Source organism: Alligator mississippiensis, chromosome 15, assembly GCF_030867095.1.
Source record: "Alligator mississippiensis isolate rAllMis1 chromosome 15, rAllMis1, whole genome shotgun sequence".
Taxonomy (NCBI): Eukaryota; Metazoa; Chordata; order Crocodylia; family Alligatoridae; genus Alligator; species Alligator mississippiensis.
The window spans coordinates 4,430,030-4,448,517 of NC_081838.1; the positions used below are offsets into that span (position 1 = coordinate 4,430,030).

The following is an 18,488-nucleotide window of genomic DNA, read 5'->3' on the forward strand; positions in this document are numbered from 1 at the left end:
GGGTTGTAGAGCTATGTGCATGGGTGCGGGGTTGTGTATGGGGGTATGTGTGTACGTGTGTGTGTTGGGGTTGTGTACTTGTGGACATGGTTGGGTTGGAGGAGTATGAGGGCATTATGGATTCATGTGCATGGGTGTGGGGGTTGTGCACATGGGGGTGTGCACGTGCGCTTGAGACTACTTGTGTGTTTGTGTGCTTTGGGGCTGTGTGGGGGGCTGGGTGTGTACAATATTTGTGTGGGGGGACGGTTGAGTAGTTGTGTGCAGGGGCGGGGGGCTGGGTGCACAGTGTGCGCGCATGAGTGTGTGTTGGGGTTATGTAGTTGTGTGCATGGGGGTGTTGCACACACGGTCTATTTGTGTGTGTGTGTGTGTTGGGGTGACTTAGTTGTGTGCATGGGGTGTGTGGGATGAGGTTGTGTGTGTGCGTGTGGTAGGGGCTGTGTACGTGGTGCGAGGGGGTTGTATGTCCGTGTAAAGGGGCCTGAGCTGGAGGCTGTGTACACAGTGTGTGTGTCAATGAGATGCGGGGGTGTGCGGGGGCTTGTGTAGTGTGCATGTGGGCTACAACATTGTGTGTGTGTGGCAGAGGCAGTGTACATGAGGGTTGCGTACATGGTGTGTGTGCGTGCGTGCGTGTCCCCGTCTCCTCCAGTCCCGGCGGTGCCAAGCCTGTGGCTAGCGCGGGGCAGCGTTAATTGAAAGGAAACTTTAATTGCCCCGGAGGGGGGGCGGGGGGGGGCGGGGGGCTGGCAGGGCGCCTGCGACGGCCTGGCACCACCTTCCCCGCACCCTGCCGGTGCCCCTCACTCCCGGAGCGCAGCCCCGTCTCCGGGGCCCAGGCTCAGTGCTCTTGGGGGGCAGGGGTTTATTCCCGGGGCTCCCGAGGGTATTGGGGGGCTGAGATGTGGGAGGCTTCCAGGGGGACTGGGGGTCCCCCAGGGGGACAGGAGGTCTCTGGGGTCTCCTGGCTATTCAGGGGTGCTGGGCGGTCTCCAGGGGGAGGTTTGGGGGGCTGGAGAGGCTCCTGGATGCCTGGGGGGGGTCTGTGGGGTGCCCCCGGGGATCCTGGAGGTGGGGATTTGGGGGTCCCTGGCTGTTCGGGGGGCTCTGCCAGAGGGCTCTGGGGGGTACCGGGGGCCCTGGGGTGGCGGGCCCCGGCGTTCCCCAAGGCCCCCACCAACTGGGGGACCACCGCTCCCCCACAGTGAGCGGCCCCCCGCGCCCCGCACTCCCGCCGCGGCCCCCCGCGGGCCCCGAGCCCGATCCGGAGGCGGACCCGGAGCTGGCGCTGTACTACTCGTCCAAGGAGCCCATCCTGCGCGGGTCCCCGGCGGTGACAGCCCAGGGGCCCCGATCCGGCGCGGGGCCGGGCGCGGGGGGCCGGGCGCGGCGCGGGGCGGTGGCGGCGCTGCTGGCCGCGGTGCTGGCCTACCTGGTGGGCGGCGCGCTCGTGTTCCGCGCCCTGGAGCAGCCCCACGAGCTGCGCCAGCTCCGCGAGGCCCGGGCCACGCGTGACCGCTTCCTGCAGCGCCACCGCTGCGTGCCCGGCCCCGAGCTCGACCGGCTGCTGCAGGTGAGGGGGGAGACCGGCAGGACGGGGTTAATGCTCGCGGGAGACTAGGCAGGAAGGGGTTAATGGAGGGGGTCAGGCAGGAGAGGGTTAAGGGTGGGGCAGGCACGGGGGTAACGCGAGACAAGGGGCAGGAGCGGGCAGGCAGGGGTTAGTGGGGCCGGGGGGCACGGGGCACGGGGCCTGGAGGGGGCTCACCGCCCGCTGTGCCCGCAGGACGTGGGGGGGCTCCTGGGGGGCGGCCCGGACCCCGCCGACAACGACACCGACGGCAGCAGCAGCAGCAGCTGGGAGCTAAGCAGCGCTTTCTTCTTCGCCGGCACCGTCGTCACCACCATCGGTACTGGGGGCTGCGGGTCGGGCGTGCGGGGCACCGGGTGGGGGCGGGCAGGGGCTGCGGGTCACGGGGAGGGCAAGGGGTTGCGGGTCGGGATTGCGGGGCCCCGGGCGTGGGGGTGGAGGCAGGGGTCGGGAGTGCGTGGGCCCGATCGCGGGGAAGGAAGGCGTCGGGAGTGCAGGGCCCCGGGTGCGGGGCCAGGGGCAGGGGTCGTGACTGCGGGGCCCCGCCGACCGCCGCCCCCCGCAGGTTTCGGGAACACGGCGCCCCGCACCGACGGCGGCCGCATCTTCTGCATCTTCTACGCGCTGCTCGGGATCCCGCTCTTCGGGATGCTCCTGGCCGGGGTCGGCGACCAGCTCGGCTCGTCTCTGCGCCGCGCCATCGCCCGCGTGGAGCGCGTCTTCCTGGTCAGTGCCCGCGGCCGGGACCCGGGGCGCTGGGGCCGGGCGCGGGGCCCCGGGCGCTGACCCCGGCCCCCCGCAGCAGTGGGAGGTGCGGCCGGGCGCGGTGCGGGCGCTGTCCGCGCTGCTCTTCCTGGTGCTCGGCGCTGCGCTCTTCGTGTCGCTGCCGGCCGCCGTGTTCCAGCGCGTGGAGGGCTGGAGCCTGCTCGAGTCGCTCTACTTCGTGGTCATCACGCTCACCACCGTGGGCCTCGGCGACTACGTTGCAGGTGGGGGCCGGGGGGACCCAGAGGGTATTGGGGCAGGGGGCTTTGGGGTGGGTAGGGGGGTGGAAGGACCCGGGGGTGGCGATTTGGGAGCGGTGGAGGAACCGAGAGGGTCTTGGGGAGGGGGGATTTGAGGGGGGGCGACGGGACCCAGAGGGTATTTGGGTAGGGTGACCCACAGGATAGTGGGGTGGAGGGATGGAGGACACAGAGGGGCCCTGAGCAGATTCAGGGGCTCTGGGGCTTGGCGGCTAGAGAGAAGCAGGGCCCTGGAGGGGTCTGTGGTGGTTTGGGGGACTCTGCGGGCATCAGGGCTCTGGGAGCGGGGTCCCTGCGGGACTGTTGTGAGGTTCCTGGGGGCATCGGGCCCGGGAGGGGCAGAAGGGGCTGAGGGACGTTTGGGGCTGGTGCCAGGAGTCTGGACAATCACAGAACCAGGGGGCGGTGGGGGCCCAGGGATCGCTCAGGAAGGCGGGGCCCGCCGATGGGGCGGCGGGGGGCCCGTGGGGTGGAGGCAACCCAGGGTCGGGGGCATTGGGGGCCTCGCGGGGAGGGGGAGCCCTGGGGTCGGGGCTGGCGGGGGGCTCACGGGGGTGGGCCCTGGGTCGGGGGCGGCGGGCCCCGGACACACCACACGCAGCAGAGGGCGGGTGCCCGCCGTCACGGGTCGGTGCCCGCAGGCGCGGGGGCGGGGGCAGCGCACCCCTGGTACCCGCCGCTCGTCTGGTTCTGGATCCTGCTGGGCCTGGCCTACTTCGCCTCCATCCTCACCATGATCGGCAACTGGTTGCGCGCCCTGACCCAACGCACGCGTGCCGAGGTACTGACCCCACCACCCAGGGAGCCCCCCAGGGAGCCCAGAGACCCCCACCCAAAGGAGCTGTGCCCCCAGCCTCCCGCCTGGCCCTGCCCACTTGGATCTGTCAGAGCCCCCCTCAAACGACCCATGGAGCCCAAACCCTGCCCTCAGTCACCCCCAAGGGAGCCGGAGCCTCCTCCAGGGAGCCCAGCCCTGCCCTGCCCTGCCCCCCAGGGACCCCCAACTGAGCCCGGGACCCTGTCTGCTGAGAGCCCCCCAAAGTATTTCCCAGGGACCCCCCACCTCATCCCCTACTTTTCCCCCAAGAGCCTGCCAAGGAGCCTGTGAAAGGCGCCCCCCTTAAGACCTCCAACATCCCAGTCCTGCCCTCCGAGAGCCCCCCAGGCCCCCTCACCTCATCTCCCCAGGGTCCCCAGTGCCCAGGAGCCCCCCAACACCCCAGCCCTGCCCCTCTGAAAACCCTCCTGGGACCCTTCCTGCCCTGCCCTGTGCCCCACAGCCCCCCGGGACCCCGACACCAACCCAGGCCCCCCGGACCCCCAAGTCCCTGAGGGCTGCTTGGGGGGGTCCCCAGGGATTGGGTGAGATTAGGGGTTGGGGGACCAGCTCCGTTTTGGGGACCCTCTGACCCCCCTTGCTCCCCTCCCCCACAGGTGGGGGGCCTGACGGCACATGCAGCCAGCTGGACCGGCACGGTGACTGCCCAGCTGCGGGCGGGGGGGGTGGGGCTCCCCGAGAAGCTCCCCAAAGCCATTGCCCTGAAGGGGGGGCCCCTCACCCCGAACAGGCCGGCCCCCCCCAGCCCCTTGGCCCTGCTCCCGCCCGCCACGCTGTCCCCCACCCTGGCAGTGACCCAGCTCAATCCCCGGCCTCGGACGCCGGGGGGGTCCCCGGGATGTGGGGGGCTGGGCGGGCCCCCGCACCCCTTTGACGGCCTGGGGGAGAACCTGGCCTTCATCGACGAGAGCTCGGACACCCAGAGTGAAGCCGGGCCGCCCCCCGGGCCGCCCCGCCGGCCTCGCCGGCCCCGGGGCCCCCGTGTCCCCGCCGCCCCCCGGCCCCCCGCCCTGGAGCTGCAGGCTCGCACCCGCCACCAGGGCGAGGCCGTGTAGGACCGGGCAGCTGGGGAGTGGGGGGCACTGAAGTGGGGGAACCCCCACGGTGGGAGGCAGGAAACTGGTCCCCCCAAAAGTAGGGCAACCTGGAAGTGGGGGGGCTGGAAATCCCCGCCCGAGACTGGGGCACCCCAGAAATGGGGTCCATGTCACTGGGGGAACTTGAACTGGGGGGCACCAGGAAGTGGGGGTCTCCTGTAGCTAGGGGAACCCAGAGGTGGGGATACCGGAAGTGAGAGTCCCATGAAACGCCGCCCCCACAAGTGATAGGGGAACCCAAAATTGGGGGTGTCCCTAGAAATACCCTCCTCCCGGACGCGAGGAACCCCTGGAGTTGGGGAAACCTGGGCACAAGGGAGGAGGGCCCCCATAAGCGGTGGGCCGCCGCCTCTCCCCACCCCCCACCACTGCATGGACACTGTGCCCCCCAGTTCAAAGCCCCCCACGGTGCTAAATGCCCCAAATCCATCCTCAGGGGGGATGGGGGCCCTTTGGGCCTTACTGGGCCCATTGGGGCACCCCTAAATCAGGGGATACTGGGGGGAATTTGGAGGCTTTTCAGTGTAGAAGCCCCCAAATTCTCAGCCCTTTTTTCTGGGGGGGAGGGGAAGAAGGGGGGTGAGCCCCCCCAGAAGTGGCTGCATGTGTTACACTCAGCTCATGCCCCACCTCAGAGCTGGCTGCATCTCTGCCCCGATTAGGGGGTACATCTCCACACCCCCACGCGTGCACACGCCTTCTGTCCGTCTGTCCGCCCCCTCCAATGGTGCCTCCCAGGCTCCTCCATCTATTGCGCCTGGGATTTTCCAGATTAAATCCAAATCCGAACTGGAGACGCTGTGTCTGTGTGTCTGTCCGGTGCGGGGGGGGGGGGGGGGGGGGGGGAGCGGGGGCGGGGAGCGCTGTTTATCTGCTATACCCAGCCTATGCGCACCCCAGAGCCAGCCGCGGCCCGTTACACACAGCCCCCCCACTCCCCAGAAGCAGCTGCATCTCGTAAGGGGGTGGTGGGATGCGGGGTTACCATGGAGACTGTTGCTATGCGGGTTCCGCCTTATCAGAGCATCCCTCGCGGGGCACTGGGCTGTCTGGTCCGTGGGGGGAGGGGGGGGCTCTTTCTCCCCCTCCCCTTTTGGGGGACAGTGTGGTTGGGGGGGTCTCCTCCACCGGTCCCAGGAGAGGGGGGCAAGGAAAGGGTTGGGAATGGGGAGATTGGGGGTGAGGGTATTTGGGGAATGATGCATTTGGGTGGCTGGGGGGTATTTAGGGGTGATGGGGGCCTTTGGGGGTGAGGGTGACTGCCTCTAACCCCCCACAGGTGCTGAGCAGAGCCCCGGGGCACCATGGAGCAGGGAGAGGAGGTATCGGGTGGGCTAGGGAGGAATCCAAGATCCAGGGGGGCTGATGGGGCTGGGGGATGAACCCCGAATCCCAGAACCCAGGACGGGGGCTGAAAAGTGCACCCCTAGTGGGGGAGGGTATCTGAGGGGGGCTGGTCATGCCCCCCTCTGAGCCCCCAAATCTTACCTCACAAGCAGGAGCTGGAGACAGCCAGCAGGTAAGAAATGGAGGATCCCAGCCCCACCCCCCAAATCCGGGCCCAGCCCCCCAGCCAGGTAGCTCTGAGGGTCCCTCACAGGGTTGGCGGGGAGTGGACAACCCCCCCCAGCTTAGAGATGGGGGGAGGGCCTGGGGTAGATGAGCCTGGTCCTGGGCTTGTGGGGCACTGATGGGGGTGTCTGCTGCCCCCCAGGTCCCTAGGGAGTCCCCCCTCCCTCACTGCACCAGACCCACCGGATGGAGCCTCCCAAGAGGTAGGACTGGGGGGCATCAGCCCCCCACCCAAGAAAGGAGGGGGTTGGGGGGGCCTTTGTTTTCCCTCCCCAGATCTCACCCAATTCATCTCCTCAAAGGAGCCAGGACAGGCCACGGATGCCCCAGAGACCAGCGTCACCCACAGTGCGTCACCCCAGAGCCAGTAGCATCCGTTATACCTAGCCCTGCTCTACCCCAGAGCTGGCTGCAGCCTTGCCCTGAGCAAGCTGGGGGTGCCTGGCAGTGCCCCCTGCCCCCCAGCTCAGCTCCCTGCCCCCCGCCACCCCAGGCAGCACAGAGCTCACTCAGAGGTGCCAGGCTGGGGACCCGGGACACTCCTTGGACCAGCTCCTCCAGGTGGGAGCCCAGGGACAGCCCCCCCCGCACCCCCATGCCCATGGGGCAGGACTAGGGTGGACCTGGGTGGAGGGGTGTCTCTAGTGGGGTGGGTGGGGTGGGATCTGGGGTCCCAGCAGTGGGCGGCTGGTGGGACTTGATGGGGCTGGGGGTATCCCAAGGGTGGCTGGGTATCCTGGCAGGGGTCTGGAGAGGTAGGGAGATCTGGGGGGTCCCGACAGGGAGCTGGGAGGTGTGGGGGAGGGATCTTGGGGGGGGTTGGTGGTTCAGGGGGTGCTCTGAAGAGGCCCTGGGGGACTCAGGAGAGGGTTGGGGGGTCAGCACTGGGGTGGGGGGAAGAGCTGGGGTCGCTGGGAGGAGCCTGGCAGTGGGGGGCTGGTCTTGAGGGGGGGGTTAGAAGCTGGGGGGATGGGGACTGTGTTTCAGGAATCGGGGGGGATCTGGGGGGCCCGACTCCCAAATCTGCCCCCAGGACCCGGCCTATAGGCACCTGCTGAAGCAGCATGAACGGGCCTGCAAAGCTGCGGTGAGTCTGGAGCCCCCCTCTGGAGCCCCCCCCAGTCTTGCCATAGAGCCCCTCAGAGCCCCAGGAACTACCCCCCCCACCCCGCACCAGGATGCAGCCATCTCTGGGGTGTGTGCGGGGCAGCATTGGCTGAGTAGAACAGATGCCCCCAGGGTGCAGGTCTCAGATGGAGGTGGGGGGGGCCCAGAGCCAACCCTCACAGCCCCAGCCCCCCCATATTTACCCCCTTCTACCCCGCCCAGGTGCCCCTGCCCCTCCTGAGGCTTATGCAGGAGGAAGCGCTGGTGATTTTAGGGGAGACCCTGAAAGGTGAGGGGGGTCACTGGGGGGCGGGGCTTGGAGCTGTGGGGTGGCGTCTCCAGGGGGTTTGGGTGCTGGGGGCTCTGGCGGCACCTCCCTGGGCTTTTGGGGGGTTGTGGGGGCTGGGAGTCCCCGGAGGACCTGGGGGGTCACGGGGGGCTGGAGGCTCTGGGGCCCCTGGACGCTTCCTGGGGGGTTGCAGCAGGGAGTGAGGGGATCTATCACCCTCCGGCCCCCCCAGATTACCGCCGGAGCCTGGCCCGGGGGCACCCGCTGGTCTCGGCCGTGGAGCAGCGCCTGCAGGAGCTGCGAGGCCGCCTCGGACCCCCCCAGCCCAGGGCAGTGCCTCCCCCGGCGCCCCAACCCCCGGCCCCTCCTTCGAATAAAGCCCTATCACCTTGACGGAGGGTCCCGGCACGACTCGGGCTATGCCCTTAACGAGGGCGGGGCGGGGGGGGCACGCCCGGGCGGGACACGTCCCCTGACCTTCACCGCGGGACCGAGCGGCGGCAGGTACCGGGGCTGCGGGCTCTCCAGCGCCGGGAGCGGGGCGCGAGCCGGGGGGCTCTCCAGTCCCGCGGGCAGGGAAGCCCGGGGGGCGGGGGGGGTTACAGGGGCGGGAGGAGGGCGGGCGACCCGGACGCCTGGGCTCCCTCCCAGCGCTGCGTGACCTTGAGCCCGTGACCTTGAGCCCCTGCCTCAGTTTCCCCCCGGGCGGCGGCTCCCCGCACTGCGCTGGCGGGGGCGCTGGAGGCCGTGGGGGGGGGTCCCCGGGGTCCCCCCGTGCAGTGTCCACCCCCGCCCCCGGCCCCGCCGGGACAGAACCCAGAAGTCCTCCCCCAGCCCGCAGCAGCATGTTGCCGACAAGGCCCCGCCCCTTAATTGCTTATGCATGAGGTTGTGACACGCCCCCTCTGGCTGCGGAGACAGGAGGCGGGACGGGCTCCATCGTTTGCATGCGGCGTGGCTCCGCCCCCGGCGCCCAATATTTGCATAACGCCCCGCCCCCCTCGCCGAGGGTTCCATCATGGCTCCACCCCGCGTCCCTTGATTGGCATAACGCGTCGCCCGTCCCACCGTGGTTCTGTCATTTGCATACCCCCTATTTGCATAGCTCCGCCCCCGAGGAAAGCGCGGGGCCCGGAGTCCCGCCCTCATTCGTGCCTCGTCGCATAGCCCCGCCCCGTCGTTGGCTATGCATGAGGCGTGGCCCCGCCCCCCGTGTCAGCTGGCCCCGCCGAGGGAGTCGCGCGCCCCGTGTCCTTCGCTGTCCTCGGGGCCGGCGCCGCGGAGCCCCCGGCAGGGCCCGGCACGGTCAGTGCGCACGCGCGGGGGGCACGTGGGCGGGGGAGGGGAGGGCGTGGGAGGGGTCACGTGAGGCGTCTCGCGTGGCAGCCGGGGGGGGGTGGTGTCCAGCACGTGGGAGGGGCAGGACACGTGTGTGCGTGGAGGGAAGGGTCACGTGGGAGAGCCCGGGGTCAGAGGCCCACTCTCCTGCGCGGGGTGAGGCGTGCCCGGAGGCCTAGGTCCTTTGGGATCCCGGTTCCCCCTCCCCCTCCCCCAGGAGCAAAGGTCACCCTGGGGGCGGGGCCTGGCTCCGCCTGTGGCTGGGTGCCTGGTGCGCCCCTGGGTGGGCAGGCGGGGGTGATGCCTGGGCTGTGACCCCTGTGACCTTCTGCCCTGGGCCTGGAGCTCCACGCCGGGCAGGGGTGCAGGCGTCGGGGGTCCGACCGAGGGCACGCAGGCGTTGGGGGAGCTGCAGGGGAAGCAGGTGTCCGGACCTGCCCGCAGCAGGAAGTCCAGGGCGGGGGCCCGGGGGCGGCTGGGGGGAGACCCTGGGTGTCCAGGGCTGACCCTTGCCCCCGCAGGCCGGCGGCCATGTCCTCGCAGGACTCGCGCCTGGGGCTGCACATCAAGACAGAGCCGGTGTCACCGGGGAGCCCCAGCCCCCCCCGCCAGCGCCACGGCAACGGTCCTGGCCCCACCCCGCTGCGGCCCCCGACGACCCCCACAGCTCCGGCCCCACCCCCGAGCCCCCGGCTCTGCCTCGTGTGCGGCGACATCGCCTCCGGGCTGCACTACGGGGTCCCGTCCTGTGAGGCCTGCAAGGCCTTCTTCAAGCGCACCATCCAAGGTACCCCCCGGGGCCCTCGCTCCCGACCTGCAGCCCCCTGCCATGGGGCCCCTCACCCCCCGCCCGCAGCCCACCCCCGAGGCCCCTCGCTCCCAACCAGCGTCCCCTCCACAGCAGTGCCTCTCACCCCCCACCCGCAGCCCACCCCCCACAGTGGTGCCCCGTGCTCCTGGCCCAAGGGGGTCTCTCACGGGTGGGAACAGGGCATCTTCTGGGCCCCAAGAACCCTCCCTGGTGCCCCTTACTCCTGAGTCACAGCTCCTGCTGGGGGTCTTCTGTGGGTGGGAGTGGGGGATCCTCCATCCTCTCTAATCAGCCCCCCCTTCCCCAGGCAGCATTGAGTACAGCTGCCCGGCCAGCAGCGCCTGCGAGATCACCAAGCGGCGCCGCAAGGCCTGTCAGGCCTGTCGCTTCACCAAGTGCCTGCGCGTTGGCATGCTCCGGGAAGGTAGGGGCTGCGGGATGGGGGTGAGGGGCACCGGCAGGGGTGGTGGGTCAGGTGTGGGGGGCTGGGGGAGCAGGAGCTGTGGCTCCCCCAGTGAGGACACTGGCAGCTCCAGTGCGGGGGTCCAGGCCACCGCCTGACCCCCTTGTTCTCCCCCCAGGAGTGCGGCTGGACCGGGTCCGGGGGGGGCGGCAGAAATACAAGCGCTGTTCAGAAGCTGACGGGACCCCCTACCTCAGTCCTCCTGCCCCCCCTGTCATCATGGCAGCCAGCAAGAAGTCCAGTGAGTGTGCACGGGTCTGGGGGGGGCTGCAGGTTGGGAGTGAGGGGTACCAGCAGGGCTGGGGGGGTAGGGGTCAGCGGTCACCCTGACCCCTCTTGCCCCCCCCCAGCCCCGCTTCCCACTCTGGTGTCCCACCTGCTGGCGGCTGAGCCCGAGCCCCTCCTGGCCATGCCTGACCCAGCACTGCCTGAGGGGCCCCCACGCGTGGCCACGGCCCTGTGCGACCTGGCAGATCGCGAGATCGTGGTCATCATCAGCTGGGCCAAGAACATCCCCGGTGAGACCTGACCCCTGCCCCCCTCCCCTGCCCCTCACTCCCAACCCGCACCATCCCCTAATGCTGCCCCCCATGCCCTCCAGGCTTTGCAGGGCTCTCCCTCCCAGACCAGATGAGTCTGCTGCAGGCAGCCTGGCTGGAGGTGCTGGTACTGGGTGTGGCCTGGCGCTCGTTGCCCGGGGGAGCTGGGCCCGACCCTCCCCCGCTGGTCTTCGCCCAGGACCTGGCGCTGGATGGGGCGGGGGCACGGGCGGCCGGGTTGGCCGAGTTGGGCGCTGCCCTGGCCCAGCTGTTGGCACGGTACCGGGCCCTGAGGCTGCAGCGTGAGGAATTCGTCTTGCTCAAGGCCCTGGCGCTGGCTAATGCTGGTGAGTTGTGGGGGACAAGGGGCTGCAGGTCAGGAGTGAGGGGCGCCACAGGCACGGGCCGTGGGTTAGGAATGAGGGGCACTGGCAGAGCTGGGAGGTGCTTGCAGAGCACCCCTGGGGCATGGGGACTGTGGGTCAGGAACGAGGGGGCACCGTGGGGCTGCAGGGGAACAGGCCCCCTGACTTCTGCCCTCTGTGCACAGACTCGGTGCACCTGGAAGATGGGGCGGGCGTGCAGCGGCTGCGGGACGGGCTGCTGGAAGCATTGGCGGCACTGGGGGGGGCGGGCCGTGCCGGGCGCTTGCTGCTGACGCTGCCCCTGCTGCGGCAGACAGCTGCCCGGGCCCTGCGGCACCTGCAGCGGCTGCAGCTTGGTGCCCGTGGTCCCCCCCACAAGCTCTTTCTTGAGATGCTGGAAGCCATGATGGACTGATGGATGGGGCCAGGCAGACCCACGTGCCCTTCCCCTCCTCCTCAGGGACCCCCAATGGATCTGGGGGCAGACAGATGGGACAGATGGGGGGGGGCAGGGGGGTGTGGCCAGACACACAGACAGCCCCACGGAGGCAGATGGACTGGACAGACGGGGATTGGGGTGGGGGGGTGAGGCGCACAGATCCATTGGACAGGAGCTGGACATTCAGATGGATTGAAGGCCAGACACGGATGCGCAGGGGTAGGGGTGATGGACGGACAGACTGGGGTGGAAAGTGGGGGATAGTGGATGGACACACGGGCAACTGGGTGGGAGCAGAGGCAAGACAGTTGGACTGGACCAGACCAGGGTGCACAGACAGACTGGACTGACAGAGGGATCCGGGGGCAAGACAGAAAGACAGCCTTAGGGCTGACCCATGGCCAGGCCACCCATCCCAGGTGGAGGCAGATGTGGGTGCATGGTCCACGGGTCCTTGTGTCCCTGGGGGGCTGGACAGAAGGACAGATTCTGTTGGGGGCAGGGCTGGGAAGCCAAGTCCCAAACCCCTGGAAGCCATAGACCCCTGATTCCCCCCCCCCCCACCAGTTCAGGGGGGCCTGAAGGGAGCTCAGCACTGGATGGGGGTCCCCCTCCTTAAAGCAATAAGTAGCCCTGGGCACTGTTGGCAGGGGGGAGATAGGGCTGATCTCCCCTGGGGACCCCAGGACTGCCCCCCTATCCCCAGCTTGGGGAGGGTCTCAGGGACCCCCCCCCCCAAAGCAATAACCCTTCTGTACATAGCAATAGCCCCATCTGGGCTGAGGGGGTCATCCCCATGTCCCCTCCCACCAGGGCTTGGGGGTGGGGCCTGGGTTAATTTATGGAGATGTACATATGCTAAATACCTCGGGGGCGGTGGCGGGCTCCCCCCCCCCCCGCCCCAATAAAGCGTGGAGATCTCGGACACCCCTGGTCGCTGTGTCTTCATTGGGGGGGCTCCGGGTTGGAAGTGGAGGCAGGGACAGTACATCACAGCTCTCCACTTCAACCCAACCGAGCTTTATTGATGCAAACAGACATAGTCCAGCCCAACCCCCACACAAACCCACCCCGTCCTGCCCCCCCTTGCCCCCGCCCCAGTCCTTCAGGTCTCCTCCTCAGCCAGCAGCATGTTAGGGATCCCCTTGGTGATGGGGAACTCGTGCCCCGAGTCTGGGCAGCGCAGGATGCCTTCCACCACCTCCACCTGTGGGTAAGGGAGAGGTCAGGCAGGGCTGGAGTCTTCCCAGGCAGGAGACCAGCTTCCCCCCCCCCCCCCCCTCGGCATCCACAGCAGTCTGGGGGAGATGGGTTACATGTGTGGGGGAAGGATTTCGGGGTGACACCCCTGGTGTTGGCGGGGGTTACCCCTGTTCCCGCAGCAAGCTGAGGAGGGGGATCTGGGAGGGGCTGTCAACCCCAGGGGTAAGGGGGAGGCAGGGTGCTCAGGCACCCCTGGGGGAGGGGGTGTCTGGGGGAGTCTAGCGGTCTGTAGGGGGTGGGGGAGGGTATAGGGGCCCATGGGGGGGCCCTGTGTGTGGGGTGCAGGAGGGGGCATTAGGAGTCCATGGGGGTGCTCAGGGGTTTCCAAGTGTCCCTGTGACAGTCTGTGGTGGTGGGGGAGAGGGCACGGGAAGTCAGGGGAGGGTGCTGAGGGCCGTGGTGCCATAGAGGTGGTGTGGGGGCCCATGGGTGGTCTGGGGCAGCTTAGGGACCAGTGGGGGATGTCTTGGGGGTTTCCAGGGTCCATGCGAGAGTCTGCATGGGGTGGGCAAATGGGGGCACCTATGTGCGGGGAAGGGTGGCGGGGGCATCGGGGACCTCACCTCCAGCAGGACGTGGTGCAGACGCCGCAGGAAGTCCTCGTCGCTCTCGTAGCCGGGGGCGGGCTCGGGGGGCAGGTCAGAGCCATGCCCCAGCTGGGGGGAGAGGGGGGAGGAGTCACCCGCAGGGGGAGGGGCCAGCCCTGAGTAACCACGCCCACCCCACTGCCCTATGTCCCCTTCATTGCCTGGTCCCAGCCCCTCCCACCTTAAGCCCCGCCCCTCACTCACGCTCTGGGCCGCCTGCAGCAGCGCCGCCCACTGCACCTTGGGCACCATCCGCGCCACGAACTGCGCGTTGAAGTCCACGGGGCTCAGCTTCACTTCCGTGGCCTAAAAGGGGACGGGGTCATTCGGGCTGGGGGCGGCAATAGGCCATGCGGGGGCGGGGCCTTGACACGAGGGAGGGGCTTGGGGATCCCCATGGGCGCCTGGGGGGCGGGGCTACGGGGGCGTACACTTCGCGGGAAGTGCCCCCGCGCAGAAGAGGACGGGGCCGGCCACGTGTGGGGCGGGGGCGGGGGCGGGGCACGTGGGGGTAGTGCTAGATCACGGGAGGCCTCGCAGTGAGCACGTGGGGGCGGGGCTACGGGGGTCCAGGTGGAGGGAAGGAGCGTCCGTGGCCACGTGGGAGGCGGGAAGGGGCGGGTGACGGCACCTGGATGCCCAGCGGGTAGCCGCCGCCGGGCCGCAAGCCGCGCACGTGCGACGTTAGCAGGTTGTGCGTCAGGAGCTTCATCCTCCCGCAGCGCCGCCGACTCCGCTCCCGCCGGAAGCCGGGTGACTGCCGGTCCAGGCGTCTTGTGTGTCCGTTAGACACCACTTCCGGCCGTGGTGTGCTATTCGGGAGGGTCCGGCTGGGAAACCCAAATCCCAAGAAAGAAGCTTCCGGCACGCTCTGGTTCCGGCGTCTTCCCGTTAGAGTAGGCGAATACTCTAGCGGGGCGGGGGGGAGGGAGAGATATGCAAACGATATGTAAATCGTATGCAAATTAATCAAAACGTGTGTGGGCGGGTTGAAAGTCCACCCCTCCCGCCCTTTGCACCATATGCAAATGAGATGCAAACCAGCCGTGGTGAAATATCGTCCCCTCATTTCCTCACGCGCGAGCCAGTTATATCAATCAGCTGTGATTGAAACCCTCCTCCCTGCCCCCCCGCCGCGTGCCGATCAGCTGTGATTGAGTAGCCCCTCGCATGCAAATGAGATGCAAATCAGCCGCGACTGGCTGCGCCTTGACCGGGGGGGTGGGGGGCGTGAAGTGATCTCTCTCCGTGGGAGTTGTCACTCAGGGCGTTGTCATGGCAGCGGGGGGCGGGGGGTTGCCGCAGGCGGGGCCCCCCCCAGGCCCAGGCCCAGGTCCAGGTCCGGCCCAAACTGACCGGCTGGAGGAGCGCGAGGAGCTGCCATGGCGCCCATCCAGGTGAGGGCAGCCGGGCCCCCTGTTCCGTGCATGGCCCCCCGGTGCAGCCCCCTCCCTCCCCCGGGTCCCTGGAGTTGGGGGGGCAAGATGGTGGGTGGGGGGGGTCAGTGACCGACCCCCCCCAGGTCCTGCGGCATCCAGGGGCGAGGGGGGGCTGGGCACAACCAGGCGGGGTCTGGTCAGGCCATGGGGGAAGGGGGGGCATAGATGGGGTGGGGGGCTATGGGGGGATCTGGGGTCTTTTGAGGCCCCACAGCTGCACAGAGTGGAGGTCGGAGGCATGTGGGCACTGGAGGGTCTCCTGGCATGGGAGCTGGAGGGGGGGAAGGGATGTGGAGGGGGGCCCTGGGGCACAGACTGTGCTGGGGGCAGGGCTCTGTCTCTGTGTGGGGGGGGGGTGTTCCTGGCAATGCTGGGCAGGGCGGGGCGGGGCGGGGGCGTTGTGCAATTCACTGGGAAACTCCAGGGAGCGGCTGAGGTGCTGCCCGGTGCGGGGGGCGGGGGGGGATGTGACTGCTTCCCCTTGGCAGCCCCAGCCCCCCCTGATTCCCATAGTGGATTTCAGAGCTGTTGGGGGGGGGTCCTGGCTGTGCTGGGACCCCCCCATACCTCCCCCTTCCCCCCCAGGTAGGAGACCGCCTGCCCAGCGTGGAGGTGTTCGAGGGGGACCCTGACACCAAGGTGAACCTGGCCACGCTCTTCCAGGGCAAGAAGGGTGTCCTCTTTGGGGTGCCCGGCGCCTTCACCCCTGGCTGCAGCAAGGTCAGAGCCCCACTGGACCCCCCACAGCGCTGATCTGCCCTAGTCCCCCTCTACAGCCTTGGTTACTCCCCCATACCCCCCAACACCCCCCAGACCCCACCCAATACCTTCCTGGTCCCTCTTAGGTTCCCCCATGCCCTTCCCTGCCCCCCGCAGCTCCCTCTATTTTCCACTGCCCCCTGGAAATCCCCTGTAACGTCCTTTGCTCCCCCCACCCACCAACACACCAAGTCAAGCTTGCAAAGTGTTGTGGGGGCTGGGATAGGCTTCCCCTTATATCCCTGGGCCCCGTGGGGTCAGGACTGGGGCTGGTGGGCACTGTCTCTGGGGGGTCCCTGATGCCCCCATGTGTGCCCCCCCACCCCAGACACACTTGCCAGGGTTTGTGGCAGAGGCCAAGGAGCTGCAGGGCCGAGGCGTGGACCTGGTCGCCTGCCTGGCCGTCAACGATGTCTTTGTGGTCAGCGAGTGGGGCAAAGCTCTTGGCACCCAGGGCAAGGTGAGGGGGCCTCAGGGGATGATGGAGGGCTGAGGGGGGGGGCAGCATTAGGGGTGGGCGGTGTTTTGGAGGTGAGGGAACTGAGGCAGGGGTGGGGGTGGCCTTGGAGGGGAGGGGGGTTGGAGTCCGTGGGGTGAGGAGGGCATGGGGGGCAGGATGGGGGGTTGTGTGGAGCAGGGACGGGGCAGCTGACTGGGGGCTGGGGCAGGGGAGTGTGGTGGTGGCAAGCCAGTGGCAGGGGCAGAGAGAGGATTTTTCCCTGCCCTTGCCCAATTCCACTGCCCCTCCCACCCCTGCCTGGGGCAGTTGACTCAACTTCCTGGGCCACCCCCATTCTTGGCAGCCCTGGTTTGCGTAACAAGGGGTTGTGTAACCATGTGGGGACTGTTTCTGCCCCCACCACACTAATCCTCTTTCCCCTCCCCCCCCAGGTGCGGATGCTGGCTGACCCCACCGGGGCCTTTGGGAAGGTAAGGGGGGTGTGGGTTGGAGTGAGGTGCACTGGCAGAGTTGGGGGTGGCAGGGGAGCAGAGGGCTGCAGGTCAGGAATGAGGGGTACTGGCTGAGCGGGGTTGGCAGGGGCTGTGGGCCAGGAGTAAGGGACACCGGCAGGGGGCTGTGGTGTGGGAGTGAGAGGCACCTGGGAGGGGGGCATCAGGCCAGGATTGGGTTCCTCCCTTCCCCTGCTGAGCCCCCCTCTTTCCTGCTCCCAGGCCACTGACCTGCTGTTGAACCAGGACCCGCTGCGCCAGCTTTTTGGGAATGACCGCCTCAAAAGGTGAGGTGCCCCCAAAACAAGTCCCCCTTATACATGTGCCTGCAGCCCCCCTTCCCAGCATGCAGCATGGCCGCTGGTGGCAGCTGGGAAGGGGGGTGATAGGAGAACACAGGGTGGGACCCCAAGGTCTGTAGGGTCCCCTTAACTGCTTTGGGGTCCCCAAGTTTTGAGGGTCCTTGTGGGGGGTTCCCAATAGCAGGGGGGGATAAGGGGGTTGTTGAAGGTTTAGGGGATCTTTGGGAGGTGGGGGTGCTTTGGGGGGTTGGGGAAGGGTCTGGGGAACCCCCCTCAGCCCTGACCCCCGATATCCCCATAGATTCTCGATGGTGGTGGAAGACGGGGTGGTGAAAGTCCTCAACGTGGAAGCCGACGGCACCGGACTCACCTGCAGCCTGGCTAGCAACCTCCTCTCCCAGCTGTGAGGGACCAGGCGTCTGGGCCCCCCACCCCATACTCCCAGTTTTGACCCAAGAGCCCCATTGAGACAAGGGGTAGGGGCACATCTTGCTGCTGCAGCTCCTGATTTGGGCCTGTAGGGGGTGCACAGGCTCCACCCCCAAGCTCTGGCCCCGCCCCTGCTGCTGAGGCCCCGCCTCCTGCACCCCCACTTTGCTGGAATAAATGGCTCTGTTCAGCTCAACCTGTGTGTGCATGATTGGGGGCCGTGCCCCGAGATGGGGGTATAGGGCTGTGGTGGGGTAGGGGGCTCTGGATTGCCCCAAGCTGGGCTCAGGGGGTACCAGGTGCTGTCCAGACCCCCCAGGCCAGGATCAAGGGCGTGCTGTCCAGGCACCCCAGGCTGGAATGGGGTGGGGGGAGTGCTGGGCACTGTCCAGACCTCCCCCAGGTTGGGATTGGATCAGTCAGAGGTAGGGTTGAGGGTGGAAACGGGTCCCATGGTGGTGGGGGCCGGACCCTGGACCAGATGGGCCCAGGCGGCCTGATCCTGAGCAGGCTGGACGCCAGGGTAGATGCATCCATTGGGTTGCCCCCCTCCCCCGCACCTGCTGCGTCACCCCGGGGGGGGTGTTGCTGGTTTCCTGCCCCCCCACCTCACCCCACACCTTGCGGAAGTTCCTCTTTGCGCGGTTGAGTGCGCGGGGGGGCGGCGGAAGCGCCCGGACGCCCGGGTCCCCTGGGTGCTATCAGAGCCGGTCCCCGAGGGAGGATGGAGGAAGAGGAGGGCGAGGTCCCTGAGACCCTGGGGGGCTTCATTGTGGGTCCCCTGGTCACGTGGGTGAGTGAGTGTGGGGGGGAGGCTGCACCCCCGGATCAGGGTCAAAGGCTGTCCTGCGGGGGGGGGGGCCGATCCTCAGGATCCCCCATGTTGGAGCATCAGCAATTGGGGCACCGGGCCGGTGGGGGCTGGGAGGTAGGGGGTCTTGGGCAGCTGGGGATGGGATGGCAGGGAGGGGCGATGTGGGACAGGGGCTGGGGATGAGTGGGGGTGAGGGAGTGCAGGTTTGGGGGGCTGGTGTTGCTTTGGGGGTGCATCTTCCAGAGCTCCCCCTATCCGAGAGCAGGAGCTCCCCTTAGGCTGAGGTTGCTATGGAAACAGCCCCCCCACGGGGTTGCAGGCCTTGTCAGGGTAAGGGGGGGTGCTTGTGGGTAACCATGGTAACACTGGGAGGAGCATTCAGGGATTGTCTTCCTAACAGTTTGGGGGAGGGGTCCTAGGTCTCAGGTTTTGGGAAGGGGTTAGTCAGGGGTTGCCATGGTAACAGT

The 18,488-nt window shown here is 68.3% G+C and overlaps 4 protein-coding genes across 5 annotated transcripts; 3 read left to right on the top strand and 1 right to left on the bottom strand.

The window, feature by feature from the left end:
• The first annotated feature begins 86 nt into the window (after positions 1-86).
• On the top strand, positions 87-5,348 carry KCNK4 (potassium two pore domain channel subfamily K member 4). The gene is made up of 7 exons (XM_059719036.1): positions 87-134; positions 1,118-1,576; positions 1,790-1,913; positions 2,160-2,320; positions 2,397-2,583; positions 3,261-3,400; positions 4,054-5,348. Exons 1-7 carry the CDS (start codon positions 87-89, stop codon positions 4,510-4,512), a joined length of 1,578 nt encoding a protein of 525 aa, XP_059575019.1. The 3' UTR covers positions 4,513-5,348.
• A 2,841-nt stretch (positions 5,349-8,189) lies between these two features.
• Positions 8,190-12,402, top strand: ESRRA (estrogen related receptor alpha). 2 transcript variants are annotated; one of them, XM_059718498.1, is made up of 7 exons: positions 8,190-8,827; positions 9,382-9,647; positions 9,979-10,095; positions 10,253-10,375; positions 10,485-10,652; positions 10,736-11,020; positions 11,224-12,402. In XM_059718498.1, the coding sequence occupies exons 1-7, from the start codon at positions 8,709-8,711 to the stop codon at positions 11,451-11,453; spliced, it is 1,308 nt and encodes a 435-aa protein (XP_059574481.1). In that variant the 5' UTR covers positions 8,190-8,708; the 3' UTR covers positions 11,454-12,402. The 2 variants fall into 2 exon arrangements, with proteins under 2 accessions (XP_059574481.1, XP_059574482.1); XM_059718499.1 differs by lacking the exon at positions 8,190-8,827 and adding an exon at positions 8,947-9,016.
• Positions 12,403-12,411: 9 nt separating this feature from the next.
• On the bottom strand, positions 12,412-14,115 carry TRMT112 (tRNA methyltransferase activator subunit 11-2). Its single transcript, XM_019499523.2, has 4 exons — positions 13,959-14,115; positions 13,532-13,633; positions 13,304-13,396; positions 12,412-12,684 (listed from the first exon to the last, which is right to left on the bottom strand). Exons 1-4 carry the CDS (start codon positions 14,037-14,039, stop codon positions 12,583-12,585), a joined length of 378 nt encoding a protein of 125 aa, XP_019355068.1. The 5' UTR covers positions 14,040-14,115; the 3' UTR covers positions 12,412-12,582.
• A 501-nt stretch (positions 14,116-14,616) lies between these two features.
• PRDX5 (peroxiredoxin 5) lies at positions 14,617-17,403 on the top strand. The gene is made up of 6 exons (XM_059718563.1): positions 14,617-14,724; positions 15,352-15,486; positions 15,854-15,985; positions 16,417-16,455; positions 16,699-16,763; positions 17,080-17,403. Exons 1-6 carry the CDS (start codon positions 14,710-14,712, stop codon positions 17,183-17,185), a joined length of 492 nt encoding a protein of 163 aa, XP_059574546.1. The 5' UTR covers positions 14,617-14,709; the 3' UTR covers positions 17,186-17,403.
• The last annotated feature ends 1,085 nt before the right edge of the window (positions 17,404-18,488 follow it).

Bases quoted from the DNA above. Each gene is read 5' to 3' on its own strand.
- KCNK4 (XM_059719036.1), top strand. From the start codon at position 87: ATGGTTGGGTTGGAGGAGTATGAGGGCATTATGGATTCATGTGCATGG. The intron at 135-1,117 runs GTGTGGGGGTTG...GGGCTCTGCCAG, and splicing joins TTATGGATTCATGTGCATGG to AGGGCTCTGGGGGGTACCGG. The intron at 1,914-2,159 runs GTACTGGGGGCT...CGCCCCCCGCAG, and splicing joins CACCGTCGTCACCACCATCG to GTTTCGGGAACACGGCGCCC.
- ESRRA (XM_059718498.1), top strand. From the start codon at position 8,709: ATGCATGAGGCGTGGCCCCGCCCCCCGTGTCAGCTGGCCCCGCCGAGG. The intron at 10,653-10,735 runs GTGAGACCTGAC...CATGCCCTCCAG, and splicing joins CTGGGCCAAGAACATCCCCG to GCTTTGCAGGGCTCTCCCTC. The intron at 11,021-11,223 runs GTGAGTTGTGGG...CTCTGTGCACAG, and splicing joins CCTGGCGCTGGCTAATGCTG to ACTCGGTGCACCTGGAAGAT.
- TRMT112 (XM_019499523.2), bottom strand. From the start codon at position 14,039: ATGAAGCTCCTGACGCACAACCTGCTAACGTCGCACGTGCGCGGCTTG. The intron at 13,634-13,958 runs GTGCCGTCACCC...GTCCCCTTTTAG, and splicing joins GCTACCCGCTGGGCATCCAG to GCCACGGAAGTGAAGCTGAG. The intron at 12,685-13,303 runs GTGAGGTCCCCG...CCTTACCCACAG, and splicing joins TGCACCACGTCCTGCTGGAG to GTGGAGGTGGTGGAAGGCAT.
- PRDX5 (XM_059718563.1), top strand. The intron at 15,487-15,853 runs GTCAGAGCCCCA...CCCCCACCCCAG, and splicing joins TCACCCCTGGCTGCAGCAAG to ACACACTTGCCAGGGTTTGT. The intron at 16,764-17,079 runs GTGAGGTGCCCC...ATATCCCCATAG, and splicing joins GGGAATGACCGCCTCAAAAG to ATTCTCGATGGTGGTGGAAG.